This window comes from Ochotona curzoniae, unplaced genomic scaffold (assembly GCF_017591425.1).
Source record: "Ochotona curzoniae isolate NIBS_2020 unplaced genomic scaffold, NIBS_Ocur_1.0 contig_2321, whole genome shotgun sequence".
Classification (NCBI taxonomy): domain Eukaryota; kingdom Metazoa; phylum Chordata; class Mammalia; order Lagomorpha; family Ochotonidae; genus Ochotona; species Ochotona curzoniae.
Genome location: NW_024465421.1, coordinates 6625273 through 6640683, shown reverse-complemented (window position 1 = coordinate 6640683; position 15411 = coordinate 6625273). Strand labels below are relative to the sequence as shown.

At 51.7% G+C, this 15411-nt stretch overlaps 1 protein-coding gene across 11 annotated transcripts in view; it reads left to right on the top strand.

The window, feature by feature from the left end:
- The window catches only part of CUX1 (cut like homeobox 1), a 290730-nt gene that overhangs the window by 157728 nt on the left and 117591 nt on the right, over positions 1 to 15411 (top strand). For all 11 annotated transcript variants that reach the window (XM_040972859.1, XM_040972860.1, XM_040972857.1 and 8 more), the window contains one exon: positions 8851 to 8929. In XM_040972859.1, coding sequence (XP_040828793.1) covers positions 8851 to 8929 — 79 coding nt within the window. The remainder of the gene's footprint in view (positions 1 to 8850; positions 8930 to 15411) is intronic.

Below are 15411 nucleotides of genomic sequence, written 5' to 3'. Positions count from 1 at the left end.
GTGGTCACTGGTATCCGTTCCTCCCCCTTTCCATGACTGAATACTCATCTACCACACAGCCTTGCGTGTCTTGTTCATCTGCTTGTCAGTGGATGGTCATGTGGCTTTGCTGCCATGGTTTTCGACCGGAAGGAATAACGCTGCTTTGAATATTCATGTCCACATCATGGGACATCTTGACTGCATACCTAAGAGTAGGGGTTACTGGGTCCCTGCTAGGCCCGGGTCATGCTTTGTGTGACATGGCCACACCGTCCTGTGTGTCCATCAGGAGTGTGTGGGCGTTCCAGTTACCTGCAGCCTTTCTGACACGGTAACTGTTACCAGCCTCTCTGTGTGACAGCCACCCTGGTGACGCGGGGTGCTATCTCCCGATGGTTTGGGTTTGTGTTTTTCTCAGAATTGTGAATATCGAGTATTCTTTTCCTATGCTTTTTTTTTTTTGGTCTTTTATGTGATTTTACACAATATCCCTTTGCTTGTGTTCTTTGGAGAAATACCTGTCAAGAGCCTTTGTCTACTTTTGAATTCAGTTCACCCTCTTCGTGGCTAAGTTGCAGACCTTTTTGCAAAACATTTTTCCCATCCCATCACCTGCCGCCTCACTTTCCCCACAGTGTCTTTGGAAGCGCTACGTTCTTTAATGCGATGCTACCTGATGTGATTTCTTTCAAGAGTTTTAGGGTTATGGTATTTGCATTTTGATTTTTGTTTCATTTTTTTTATGTATGGTGTGAGGCAGGAGGTCAGCTCTGTTCAGTTTGTCATGACAACATGCGCTGGGCAATTGTTCTTCCCCCTTTGGATGGTCTTGTCATTCTTTATGTCTAGTTCTGGGCTCTCAGTTCTGTTCCAGTAGACTGTATTTATATTTAAAGTTTGCTTGATGTATTTTTTTAAAGTTTCATTTATTTTTATTGGAAAGACAGATTTACAGAGAGAAGGAGAGACAGGGAGAAAGATGTTCTATCCACTGGTTCACTTCCCAAATGGCCACAATGGCTGGAGCTGAGCCGATCCAAATTCAGCCACCAGGAGCCTACTCCAGGTCTCCCATGTGGGTAGAGGAGCCCGAGGCTTTAAGCCATCCTCCACTGCTTTTCCAGGCTCTCAGCTGGAAGGGAAGTAGAGCAGCCAGGATACGAACCAGCAGATTCCGGTCCCAAACCCAGCCGAGGACACTCAGGGTGCTTGCGGCAGGGCCTGGTGCTAGGGGGCTTTCTCAGTCTCTGCATTTGAGAAGTACAGCTGGTGCTCAGTGGCTCCCACACCCCCCCCCCCGCAGCACCCGCCTCCTGCCGCCAGCCATTGTCTGCAGAGATCCTTGGTTTCTCGCTTCTTGCCAGTAAGCCTAGGTCCTCAGGAACAGACACTGGCTGAGCGGTTCAGACCTTGGGAGTCTGTGTCCCACACCTACGTGCCTGGGAGCGGATCCTACATCCAGCTTTGCACCGGACTCCCCATTAACGCACACCCTGGGAGACTTCAGGGGACAGCTCGAGTCCCTGGGTCCCTACCACCAACACAGGAGGTCCTGCTAGACTTTCTGGCTTCTGGCTTGGACCTGGCTCAGCCCAGTGTTGGGAAGAGTGAGCCAACAAATGGGAGCTCTGTCTCTGTCTTTACATCACACAAGGAAAAAAAAATAAAAGCCCTGGAGGCCCAGGGAGACTCAGCTGTTCAGATTGCACTTTTGTTTTAGCCTTGGAACTGAAAAGCAAGCCGTGGTTTCCAGACCCTGGAGCTGAGTGTGGTGCTGCCCTGCCTGCTGGCTGTGTGTGTCAGGCCTTACAAGTTGTTTCCAGTTCAAAATATCCACATCTTCAAAAGCATCCGTTGCACATTCCTTCCTCACAAGTCATTGGAAGACCAGTGTCTTTAAGATGTACTTATTTTAATTTGAAAGTCAGAGTTATAGAGAGAAAGAGAGAGAGAGAGAGAGAGAGAGAGAATGAATCTTTCAACTGTCCACCACTTCACGTCCCAAACAGCGCCAAAGGCCGGAGCTAAGCCATTCTAAATCCAAGAGCCAGGAGCTTCTTCCAAGTCACTCACATGGGCAATGGGACCCAAGGACTTGTGCCATCCTCCGCTACTTTCCCAACCATAAGCATGGAGCTGGATCAGAAGTGCAGCAGCCAGGACACAAACCAACACCTTTATGGGATGCTGGTACAGCAAGTAGAGGCTTAGCTCACTACACCACGGCCTGGCTCCAAAACCAGTGTCTTTCACGGTGGTTTGCTGACCCCAGGGCCCTGCTGCAAGTCTGTGTCATTGTGCCCAACTGAACATCACTGCTGGTGTGGCTCAAGACACTGTGGCTCACACATGTGGCATGGCCAGCTGGGTTGCACTGTGCTTCTGCAGCCCTCTCTTCCCTGCTGGTTCCCAAAGCCTGCAACAGCATTGGATACATCAGAGTATGTGGCCTCCCTCAGTAGCCAAGCACAGCCCCAAAACAGGAAGTAGAAAATCCCAGAAATAAACAGTTCCCAAGTTTTAAGTGACTTGCTAGGGTGCAAGTATATATGTTATTAAAATGGTTCTGTTTAAGAATTAGTTCTCAGCCTGGCGCAATAGCGTAATGGTTAAGGCCCTGGCCTTGAATGCGCCAGGATCCCTTATAGGCACTGGTTCTAATCCTAGAAGCTCCACTTCCCATCCAACTCTCTGCTTGCGGCCTGGGAAAGCAGTCGAGGACCACCCAAGGCATTGGGACCCTACACCCACATGGGAGACCCAGAAAGAAGTTCCTGGCTCCTGGCTTTAGATCGGCACAGCACCGGCTGTTGCGCTCACATGGGGAGTGAACCAGCGGATGGAAGATCTTCCTCTCTGTCTCTCCTCCTCTCTGTACATCTGCCTTTCCAATAAAATAAGAATTAGTTCTCAGGCCTGGCACAGTAGTCTAGTGGCTACAGTTCTTACCTTACACACACACACCAGGATCCTATATTGGCGCTGGTTCTGATCCCAGCGGCCCCACTTCCCATCCAGCTCCTTTCTTGTGGCCTGGGAAAGCAGTCAAGGACAACCCAAAATCCTGGGACCCTGCACTCACATGGGAAACCCGGAAGAAGCTCTCTGGGCTCATGGCTTCAGTTAATCTCAGCCCCAGCCATTGTGTCCACTTGGGGAGTGAATCAATGGACGGAAGATCTCTCTGACTTTCCAATAAAAATAAAACAAATATTTTTAAAAATTAGTTCTTGTTGATCTCTTACTGTAGCTAGTTTGTAAGTCCAACTGTATCCTAGGTATGAACATTTGAGGATAGCACAGTGGTGTCCATCAGGGGTCTCATGCCTTCAGGGGTCGTCTGAAGGTCTTGGGGCATATTCCCCCCCAGATAGTTTTAGACCAGTTACGTCGTCCTTGTCGCTGTGAATGGGATGTCCAGTGCTATGGCTCAATTGACTCATCCTCCCCCTTCATGCAGCAAGATCCCATATGGGTGCCAGTTCATGTCCCTGCTGCTCCAATTTCCATCCAGCCCCCTGCTTGTGGTCTGGGAAAGTAGTCAAGGATGTCCCAAAGCTTTGGGACCCTATACCCACGTGGGAAACCCAGAAGAGGTTTCTGGCTCCTGGCTTTCAATTGGCCCAGCTCCAGCTGTTGTAGCCATTTGGGGAGTGAGCCAGCAGATGGAAGATCTTTGTCTATCTCTCCTCCTCTCTGTAAATCAGCCTTTCCAATAAAAATAAATAAATCCTTAAGAAGAAAATTGATCATGCAGACACTGCCAGTTGTCCCTGTGAGCCCTGCACTTGCGAAGCTGGGCCCTGGTGTGGGTGTCGGCATGGCTCCTTCTACTCTGCCGTCCACATGGCCCTGCTGAGGTCTCCCTGCACCAAGGGCGATGTGCTCTCCTCCAGATTCGCAGCTCCGGTCTTAGTGTTCCATCTCAACTCTTCCCACTTCTCAGGCCATGCATATCACTTGGGCAATAGAGTGGTAAAACGTTCTAACCAAGCCAACTGTCTTCATTGCTCTGATCCTCTGAATTAAGCAGGGCTGCAGAACTTGAGAATGGTGTGTGTGAGTGTGTGTGTGTGTGTGTGTGTGTGTGTGTGTGTGTGTGTGTGTTCATTGTCTTTGAAAGGCAGAGACAGAGACAGACAGAGATCTGCTATCTACCAGGGAACTTTTCCAAATGCGTGCAACAGTTAGGACTGGGCCACTCTAGAGCCAGGAAGCTAGAACTCAATCTAGGTCTTCTACATGAATGGCAGATACTCAGCTAATGAAGTCATCACCTCCTGCCTCCCAGGGTGCACATGAGCAGGAAGCCAGAATTAGGAAGAGCGGGAACAGAGTCAGTACTCAAACCTGGGTGCTCAGTATGGGCAACAAACGCCTGCCCGCTCCCTTCCAGAGTGAGTTTTAGGGGATCCCATGCTCTGCACCACCTTCCCTGCCTGGTCTTTGTCCTCTTTGTTAAAAAGATACTTCCTCATTAGGTACCCTGGTGGGTAGAGCAAGGAAGGACCCGCTGCCCTGTCCTGCAGCAGGCCATAGGGGGAAGAGAGGAAGCTGGTGGGAGTGAGACATATTGGCAGCATGTGGCATGTGGGTAAAGCAGCTTTTACTTCATGCCCAGTTGCCAGTAACTAGCTGCCTGGGAAAGCCAGCCCAGCACCAGGAAGGTGCCCCCAGACCAATGCACAAAGAGCAAACTGGTACCAGGCCTGCAGATTGCTGGTGTGGAAAGACCTTGGAGATGCAGCGTGTTGCAAGACACCTGGCATTTAGCAGCACGTATCATGGAGCAGTTGGGTTCACAGGTCAAGTTAGCAGGGAAAGCTAGGGCCATGTCATGCAGGCTTCTGGAATCCCAACCTGAAGAATGTGGATCTTAGACCAGGCTGCAGGAAAGTCATGAGGGGAAGGCCAAATGGGTCCTGCCCTATGTGACCCCAGAGCATCATAGCCCCAGACACCTGCCTCTAGTAGGATTCTGTACACTTTGTTCTTAAGACCTGAATGGCTGAAACTGGCACTGTCAGAAGCAACTGTTGTTTGATGGAGGGACAGTGAAATGCCATGGCCTGGCTGAGGAAGGTGACAGGGAAGACACTGAGAGAAGATGCATGGTGGAGGCCTCAGGGTCTGGCTGGAGCATGGCCATGGCCATGACTGCACACTCACCACAAAAAAAGATGTTAACAAGCGAGTGCTGTCAGGTGTACAGCCAAGAAGATGCCCCCAATGGCAGTCACCACCAAGTGGTTGCCAGCAAACCCCAGCGTTCATGAAACAGAGTTCTCGGCATGTTAAGCATCTGGTAGATTTGAAATTACATATGTTTGCCTCTGCAGGTGGCATTGTGCCCCTGAGGGGCTATTTGCCCCTACACTGTAAGAAAGCTGTGTGCAGGTGGGTGGACGCATCATCTCAGGCACAGTCATTGGGACTTTATGATAGAGGGAGTCTCGCCTGCACAACGGGGCAGTCCCTGGCTGTGGCAGCCCCAAGGATTGGGGAAACATTCCGAGGCGGCGCCTTCTAGACGGAGGGGAAATTGCCCGTGTATTGTTGGAACTGGGAGGAACCAGGCGTGGCTGCATCAGGAGGCTTGGCAGGAGGTGGCCCCGAGGTGGGCTGGAACCTGCGAGCCCAGGCGGGGTGCTCTCTGCCCCCAGGCCCATGGACATGTCACACTGCTCTGTCTTGCTCGCCACCTGGCACTCTCCTGTGCACCTGTCTACACTTCCCACAGTGTTAAGCATTGCTTGATCACCTGAGAAGTTGGCCCCCTGATAAGGTTTCTTTTTTTCTTTTTTTTAAGATTTATTTATTTTGATTGGAAAGGCAGATTTACAGAGAGAAGGAGAGACAGATAGGAAAGATCTTCTGTCTGTTGATTCACTCCCCGTGCTGCCGCAACAGCCAGAGCTGAGTTGAACTGATCCGAAGCTGGGAACCCTCTTACTGGTTTCCCAACCAAGTGCAGGGTCCTAAGGCTTTGGGTCATCCTCGACTGCTTTCCCAGGGCCCAAGCAGGGAACTGGATGGGAAGCGGGACAACCAGGACACAAACTGGCACCCATATATGAGATCCCAGAGCGTGCAAGGTGAGGACTTTAGCCACTTGGCTACCACACTGAACCGGAGGAGGCTTCTTTCTTTTAAGATTTATCTATTTTTATTGGAAAGGCAAATCTACAGAAAAAAGGTAAGACGGAGTGAAAGATCTAAACCAATTCAAAGCCTGGAGCCAGAGCTTCCTCCAGACCTCCCATGTAGGTTCAGGGTCCCAAGGCTTTGGGCTCTCCTCTGCTGCTTTCTCAGGCTACAAGCAGGAAGCTGAATGGGAAACAGAGCAGCTGGGATGTGAACTGTTGCCCATATGGAATCCTGGCATTTGGAGGTGAAAGATTGAGCTATTACAGCAACCCCATATGGTCTTTTCCTCAGGCACTAAAGGTCAAGGCCTTGATTTCTCTCAGGAGACCTTGAATACCTTGGGAGGGTACCAAGCCTTCCTGGTGCCCCATGAACACTCGGGCAGGGGAGGAAAGGTTCCTGCCAGAGAACCGGCCATCCATGTGCCCTGGGTGGTATGGGTCCTGACCCCAGTGGAGTTGACAGTGGGTGGCAGGCAGTCTGAGCGCAGCCGTGGCATGCACCTGTTCCCTGGGTAGACTCAACCTGTCAGCACACACCCTCCACAGCCCCAGGATATGTTCCAGGCACCAGCAAGGCCAACTTCAGTCTCCTGTTTGTTTCCAACGTCTGTGCGTGTGCTGATCGGGAATAACTGAAATAGTGCTGGGAAGATGTTTCCCCAAGTTGGTCATAGATAATGGGGAAGCTGAGTGATGGATTAGTGAAAGAAATGCCAACTGTTTACATGTGATTTGGTTTCAGATACATAGAGACATGCATGTTTTAAATGGTTTTATCACAGTGTGATTCTTGCACATTACCTCATTCACCCTCGGAGCCTCCGGTGCGTTGGCTTCCGGTGTCGTATTCAGCATGCAGCCGTCGCCACACACAAATGGGGGACGTTCTCATCGCCCCCCAAACACTCGCTCCCCCTACCACCCTCCCAGCCCCTCATCTGTGTTCTGTCTCCAGTTTGCCTGTTTGCCTACATTCCACTGGTCTATAATTTTTATAATTGGAAAAAAAAATTGAAGAAACAGACCAGTGTGATTTTTTTTTCCCCAGTGAATGGCAGATTTATGAGTTTAATTTACTTCTGTATTTTTTATATTTTTCTGATTATACAGTAAGTGCGTGTTCATTGGCAGACCTTGGGGGGGGTTGTATTAAATGTCTTGTAGTGTTGTGTTAATGGTCTTGTAGGCTATTGGGAACCCCCTCAAACAACTCACTCACAACCTCGTTTTATGGGAGGAAACTACGTCTGGATGCCCCAGATTGGCTGTCGGTGGGGGGGTGCACAGCTGGTGAGAAGGTGGCAATAGCATGGCACTCGTGGGCCCAGCTCTGCATTAGCCTCCTGAACCGGCATGGCACTCGTGGGCTCAACTCTGCGTTAGCCTCCTCAGCCCCCAGTAGACTATGTTACCTACTCCACCTCCCTCTGTCAGGTGATCCCTGCTCAGCCCTTCCTCCATGTATGTTGGCCCAGGCATAGGGCCCTGTAATTAAACTACATCCTTTGCCTCTTTAATAATGTCGGAGACAGCATAACTCCACAAGGGGACAGGGAAATCTATAATTTTGTGTCCTTTCCCTGAGCCAGCGTGAAGCTGGTGCGTGTACGATCTTGCAGGCTTCGGTGCAGGAGGCGTTCTGTGGCCTCAGCACTTGTGTTATGTAAGTGGAACATCCTGACAAGTTGCTGCCTTGACTGGCAGTCCTCAGCAGGGAGGGAGTTTGCACACCACCTGACCTTGCCAGATAGACATCTGCCCTGGGGACATCTGGCTCAGCAGGGGAAATTCAGGGGCTCTACAGCAGTCCTGGCCATCCCTGCAATTCCTTGCCCATCCATGGCCAAAGCCAGAAATACAGGTGCTGTTCTCAACTCGCCTGTCTCACGTCAACTCAGGGTGCTTAAAGACCAACAATTGTCACCTGAGCAGCCCCACCCCCATTCCGCTGCCCCCAGCTCAGCAATGAGGGGGCTCTGCTGTTTGCCTTGATGACCCCTTGGGATCTGACACTGCTTGACAGCTGTTTTACCATCTACAGCTCCTGCATGTGTATATGTCCCTGTTCCCACCCCAGCAAACTCCTGTTGGTCCCTTCTATCCCATGGAGCATTACAGCCCCACCCTTGGGTTCTTAACCTGGATTCCATGGGTGGAACACAGCAGACATGTGGGTGTCCTAGGCAGAGCTCACAGCTGTGTGCATGCGTGTATGTCCTTGGCTCTCATAAAAAGAACGAAAGAAAAGAAGTATCTGTGTCTCAGTTGCTGAGGGGTTTTTTGTTTTGTTTATTTGAGAAGCAGAGAGGCAAAGCAAACATCCATCCACTGGTTCACTCCCCAGGTCCCTATACTGCCTAAGGCAGGCTGCAGCAACTCCACCCAGGTCTGCCACAGGAGTGACAAGGCCCCAAGCCAGCCCTGGAACCTTCACCTGCTGCCTCTCAGGCTGTGCTTTAGCAGGGAACTGGAGTGGGGAGCAGAGCTTGCACTGCACTCTGGTTACTCCAATGTGGGATGTGGGCCTGAGCCCACATGGGCCATCCCCCTCTGTGTGTCTGCAGGTGTTTCCTCTGAGCTGGGTGGCCCAACCATCAGACTGGAGGGAGACAGGGAGAAATCAGACTTGCATTTGCCACAGGAACTTACTAGACATATAGATTTTTTTTTAATTGCCTCTTGACAAATTTTGAGTTCTTCTTCTTCCTCTCCCTCTCAGATTGATGCACTGAGTAAAAGAAGCAAAGAAGCCGAGGCAGCCTTCCTGAATGTCTACAAAAGACTGATTGATGTTCCAGGTAAGGCCGAGCCCACCCACCTGCAGGGCACCCCGGCTGCCTGGCAGCCTGCTGGCTTTCGGGCTCCTCCTTGGCTTTCCTAAGGAGATTTTTCCCCTCAGCAACCAGGCAGTTCTGGGACCTCAGCTACACCAAAACCCATGCTTTGGATGATGGAAACTCAGGGCATCTGTTAATCACATCTAGTCGGTACCTTTTTTTTTTAAGATTTATTTTTTTATTATTTTTTTATTGGAAAGGCGGATATACAGAGAGGAGGAAAGACAGAGAGGAAGATATTCCGTCCGATGATTCACTCCCCAAGTGAGCGCAACGGCCGATGCTATGCCGGTCCAAAGCCAGGAGCCTCTTCCGGGTCTCCCACGCGGGTGCAGGATCCCAAGGCTTTGGGCCGTCCTCGTCCTCGACTGCTTTCCCAGGCCACAGGCAGGGAGCTGGAAGGGAAGCAGGGCTGCCGGGATAGAGCCGGCGCCCATATGAGATCCCGGGCGTGCAAGACGAGGACCTTAACCACTGCGCCACCGCGCCGGGCCCTAGTCGGTACCTTTATAGTGCACCTTGGGGCTGAACCAACCACAGAGGTGTAGGGCTGTAGTGTGTGTGTGTGTGTGTGTGTGTGTGTGTGTGTGTGCATCCACACGCACAATGGAGGTGCTGCAGGGGATTTCAAAAGTGGCTTTTGCAGCCTGCCTGGGACAACTACATCACCCAGGATTAGTGACCCCTGCACAAGTCTTCCACTTAAGGTCATGGCCAAAGGGGCACTGACAGTGCCCCTAGCCACAATGCAGTATGTGAAGTGTGTGAATTATTTCTTCTTTTTTAAAGATCCAAAGAGCTAAACTCTAAATAATACTTGTTAAGAAGTCCAAGACATGGCAGCTTCCACTTCCTTATTTTAGGAAAGTGATGAGGAGCCTGCTTGGTTGGTCCCCAGCTCCCAGAGGACCACAAAGGGATGGACACAATCACACTCACCCCAGGTCAGCCCTGGAGAATCTCCAGGCAGAACATTCTGAAAGTCATTCTTGGCCAACTGAGGAAGCCCAAATGTCTGCCACTCTCCTCTCCGTTGGAGTTGCCCTTAATTCTGTAAGCACCCATGATGCGACGATGCTCTGTGCTCAAAGCAGCACAGAATCAGTCCTCCCTGTTCCCTGTACCTGCTTCCTACCCAGCTCCCATCCTCCCTGGGAATGGCGCTTCCAGGGGCTATACCCCTGACAGAGAACCAGGAGATCCAATTATCCTGCTGCAAGATTGTTGTGAGATTATGGCCACATTTGTGTTGCTTTGGGGCCTCGGTTTTCTCATCTGTAAAATGGAATGGGGCAGAAGAACAGCCTGGTTTTCTTGGGTCTCAACTTTGGCCATTCCAGGAGCTTATGCAGCTCTAGGCTCCACATTCCAGCTTTATGGTTTTCAAGGAGAGTTTGTGTCTAACTAGGGACTTAGCTGCACACTGCCCAAAGCTGCCAGGCTGACTGCTTGGGCTGCAGCTAGGTTTGTTGATGCCCAGGGCACCTTGATCCTCAGTTGCCATCCCTTGCGCTGTCCTGTGACCAAGGTGGTGTCTGAAAATTTTCTCTCTGAATTGTGACATGTCCACCACACACTGACTCAGCAAATTTGCAGAAAATGGTCAACCTTGGCTACGGGTACAACTTCTCTTTCCCAACAGTTCATTCCTCCATTGTGGATTTCTCCTACCGTGGAACGTTCTGCTCCATCAAGTCCTGCAGCAGCTGCTGCCACCAGGGAGCTGGGTCCTGGGAACAAGCACTTCCCAGCCGGCAGCTCCGCGGCTGCTATACTGGTGACATGGTTGAGGGAGGCTGGCTTGTCCTGTCTCTACCAAAGAGGCAGGGAGCCTGCCAGCTGCTGTTTCCATACTCTCAGGTTTTTTTTTTTTTTTTGGTTTTTTGGTTTTTTGTTTTTTCAAAAGTGCAGTTGACCAGCCACTGAGCTGGTACTTTTCTTCTGTGTGTACTTACCTTCCCAAAGAAAAGGGAGAACCCGTTTTGCCTGGGTAGACTTTGTGTACACATCTACAGAAGAGATAGAATCGTGATTGTGATCATGGACTTGTGTGTTCTCCCCCTTGGTAGCATGCACCGTAGGTACCTAGTACACACCATAAATACCGAGGACAAACCGTAAACACCTTCCCTGTGTCGGCATAATTCTGCATGGCTGTCTTTTTGTCTCGGCAACGTCAAGACTGCACTGTAAAGTGGAGACGGCATGAGGCGGTAACATTTGATGCTGACTGCAGTGATAAAAGCCAATCAGAATGCTGTATATCCCATGCGGATGGCTTAGAAGCCAGCCTGGTGCTCAGAGCTCTACCAGTACCGTGAGGTCCAGTAGTTGCCCGGATGAAGTAATCCTGTGGCTGAGGCTTACAGGAAGGACGCGGTCAATAGCAGTGCACTTACTGACACTCATCCAGCATGGGGGGCAGTGGGAAGGATGGGAGTGGGGCCTCCACTGTCAATGCCCCTCAGGCTTCAGGCCAGTGGGGAGTTCCAGAAATGCTGTGTTAAGTTCTAAATGTGAGAGGCAGCACCTCAGTTACTTCCCAAAGCTGTCCAGAGTGCCCAGGGACTAACAAGACAGGTATTTCAGATCCATGCCATGGGGCCCAACTCCAGGAGCCCAGGAAGGGCCACAGCCAGAGGCTTGCCCAGCGCCCACCCCAAGATTGGCACAGAAACCTGACCCAGCCAGCCCCCGCTCACTGACCACCACTTCCTGAAGACAGCTTCATCCTTGCGTTTTCTTGGTGACTCCCCACTGGTCTTGCTGGGATGAAGCCCTTTTATAGACAGGGCTCTGCTTTATCACTCCATACCCAGCACCTGACAGGTAGCAGGTGCAAAGGGACCCTGCTCCCACCGCGTCCTCAGCAATCAAGTCAAGAAGGCCACCCTGTGGACTCCTGTAAGCTCTGACTCTGGTTCAGGTCTCCCTCCCAGATGTCACCCTGTCACTTGCCTCCTGGCATGAACAACAGATCTTCCCATGTCCCTGCTAGCAAGTGGCATCACCTCCCACACAGTCACCCCTGCCAGGGCCCCTAATCCCCCAGCAACTGACTGTCCTCCCTCCAGAGGGTGTCAGTTACATCTGCTTCTCTGCATCCCAGCTTCCATCTCTCTCCCAGCAACCATGCAGGCAGCACAAGGTTTGGGCTGCAGGTGCTCCGGTGACTTCCATGCTACAGGTGGCAAGACCCACTCAGCTCAGCTCACATCATGCCTTGTTCAAGCCTGCCTTCCCCACAGGTCTGGTCCCAGTGCCCTGCATACACAGACGTCTAGTTCCTATACACACACCGGGTCTCAGTGCCCAGCACACACGTGTGCACACACACATGGCAATAACAAGCTAAAAGCCCCCCAGGACTGGTGCAGATGCAGTGTGGTTTTCTGAATATTTAAGGGCCATGGTTGGCAGCACCGCTGGCTGTGCTCAGGCCCTCACTTCTTGTCCCTAGTCCTTGACCCAGCACCTGCCACGAAGCAGAAGCCCCATGAGGGCTTGCCACAGGAGTGCATATGTCCCCAGTCCAGGTCGTTTCTTCACAGAGCCCTTTGTTTCACTCAGATGTTGATGGTTCCCTCCAACCTGAGGGCACCACTTCCCACAGAGGGCACTGTGAGATGCCACCCATTGGATGAGAACATGGTCTTCCGCAGCCCTGGCCCTTCTTCACTTCAGGGTCACTAGGAAGCTGTTCCCGCCAGGTAGATGTTTGTAGACACTTGGCACTCAGGCTGTGGCACACCACCACGTGTGCCTCGGTGTATGTGACTGGTGCTTGGTGGGTGTCCAAAATCTATCCGGTGCCACCAGCTTTGTCCACCTCGACCAGAGTGTGGGTGAGGGTCCCCCATCCTACCCCCACAGAGTTGCATCATCTCTGCCCCTCCCTCTTCTTCATCTTCTAAGCATTATTACTCCTGCTACTACCACCACCTTACTCCACTCCCGCTGTCATGTTAAAGATGCTGGATAACACTGAAATGAGTGTAGCAGTGCTGACCCGCCACTCACATAGCCAAAACTCCAGATTCCCAGTCCTCCTCACCTACCACAAGGCTGCCGTCCTGCCTCACTCTGTTGATGGGCTTCTCAGTGATTTGTTGGCAATGTCCGGCTTTAGACCAGCTGTGCTGTTCCTCCACACTGCTGGCTGTCATCTCCCTGACACTGACTTGGGCAGCACCGTGGGCTGTCCTACTCCTCATTCCCACTAAGTGTCCCAAAGGGCACCGGGCCCTGGGGAGAGAACAGCCAGTAAGAGCCCTGCCCCTGGGGGCTCTACAGACTGCAGGGTGTGTGGATGTGAACAAGCAGTGACACAAACTGAGCAGTGCCACTCGCACCTCTCACTGGGCGACAGGCCAAGGGATAAGGATGATTGAGCAGATGGGCGGCACCTGCCAGGAACAGCTTCTGCCCAGAGAGAAGACTGTGTGAAGGGCCAGGACAGGAGGGAAGCCAGCAGGTGGGTGAGCCATGGGGCATGGGGGGCTTCAACAGCCAGAAGAGGAGAGGCCTGGGAATGACCACAAGTTGTAGCATTGACACCGGGACACCTGCACAAGTCCAGAGGCACGACTGGTGGTCACCAAGTCACACTGGATGCAGACCTTCAGCAGGGTTGTCGTTGGCTCACCTCATTGCTCAGGAGTTCCACTGAAGGCTTTGTCCTTAATCTAACAGGAACTCCTCATCAGTGGGTCTTGGTTCAGATATGTGCGCTTAATAGGGCGTCTCTGCTACAGCTAGGACAAGAGATTAGAAAGGGGTCCAGAAGATGTAGGGAGACCCCTGCAGAGGGAGCCACTTAGTTTCAGGAACTAAGGGTGAAGTCTGACGAGAACTGGCTGCGTGAGGTGGTGGAGCCAACTTCCAGGTCCAGCTAGGAGGCAGATGAAGGCATCGAGGGCAATACCCGCTCAGGGCTCACCCAATGTGGGCTTCCTCTCTTTGCCTGGAAACCCATCCTTGTTGACATGGCCCCATCTAGGTTACGCAGTTGAAAGAAAGATGTTGAGGATAGAGTGTCCTATTCATCATTGTGTACCAGTCCCCACTCACCATGCTGGCTGCAGAGGGCCATTGGCCTCTCGTCCATGCTGCTGAGGTCAGAGCAGCCTGATGCTTAGATTAGGTCAGTTACAGTCTGCATCATGAATGTCAAGGGCTTCATCTGGCAGATGTATCGTGAGACACCTGCACGTGCCCCAGTTGTTTTCCTTTGGATGCACCTGTGCTCACTTTGGCAGCCCATATACTTAAAAAATCAGCACACCAGCAATTGGGATTTATTGATCCACTGATGATTAGCTACCTTAGGCACCGCATCATAACCACTGGCCATATTATGTGTTGACAAGGCTGCCTAGGCAGGGCACAACCCCCAGATGGGGCATTCCCTGTTAAACTGGCCGCAAGAACAGAGCTGTGCCATCTGCACTGGGCTTGAGGAAAAGCTCCGAATATGCTGAGGTCATGTTCACACTCTCCCTTGTCCAACTCTTCTGGCAGTCCATCACCCACCAGGTCCTATAGCGTGTACCCAAGAAAGATGCGATTGCCTGGGAGTCTTGGCTGCTGGTCCCTCTAAGGTGGTGGGAGCTATTCAGTTCTCTCCTGACCCTGCCCCCAACCCCGGCCATACTTAAACAGATAATGTGAGCTGCCTCCATGCCTTACTGTAATACTGTGAGAAATAACTGTCTCCACTGTAAAAGCACAACCTTCCCAGACAGCTGAAAGTGTTCTGGAATGATCTCTCCCAGGCTCCCACATTGCCACATCCGGAGAAGAGCTGTGACGCACACATGCTCTGCTGGCCATGGAGCCTGCGTGGGCGGCCTGCTCTCACTGCTTGCTCACAGTGAGTGCTGCCTTTATCCCCGCCATCCGTGGAGGGGGCAGCATAATCATTCAAAGGATCCACTTGCGTATCCAGGTTCTGTGTAACCCTTGGGAATGTGTCACAGAGAACTCCATCATCTGAGTGCCTTGGCAGTGCTATTTTGCATAAGCTCTTAATGAGATTGGCACAATGTTGGAGCCAGTGCTCATGCCTGGGAGCTGGGGAGCTCGGGCCCTGCTGCTATGCCTGTCCGGGAGCACCTCCTTGCATAGCATCATTGCTCGCTCCCTGACCTCTCTTCGGTAGCCCCCACGTAAAAGTCATATTTTTCCCCCTTGCTGAGATGTGGTTCAGTTTTTACAGACTCAAACCCTTCAGCAGTGCCTGGAAGGGTTTATTTTAGGATTTAAATCTTAGGAAGCGCTTTACCAGTGGCATAAAATATTCATGAACTCACAAAATACTGTTAGAACTGTGTGTCTCGGCACCAAACATTACCCTTCCTTGTCATAGGAGAATGACCCCCGGGTTGGGAATAATCGGGATTCTGGTGGTGGGAAGGAACCCAGTGGGGCCGATTCATTTCCAG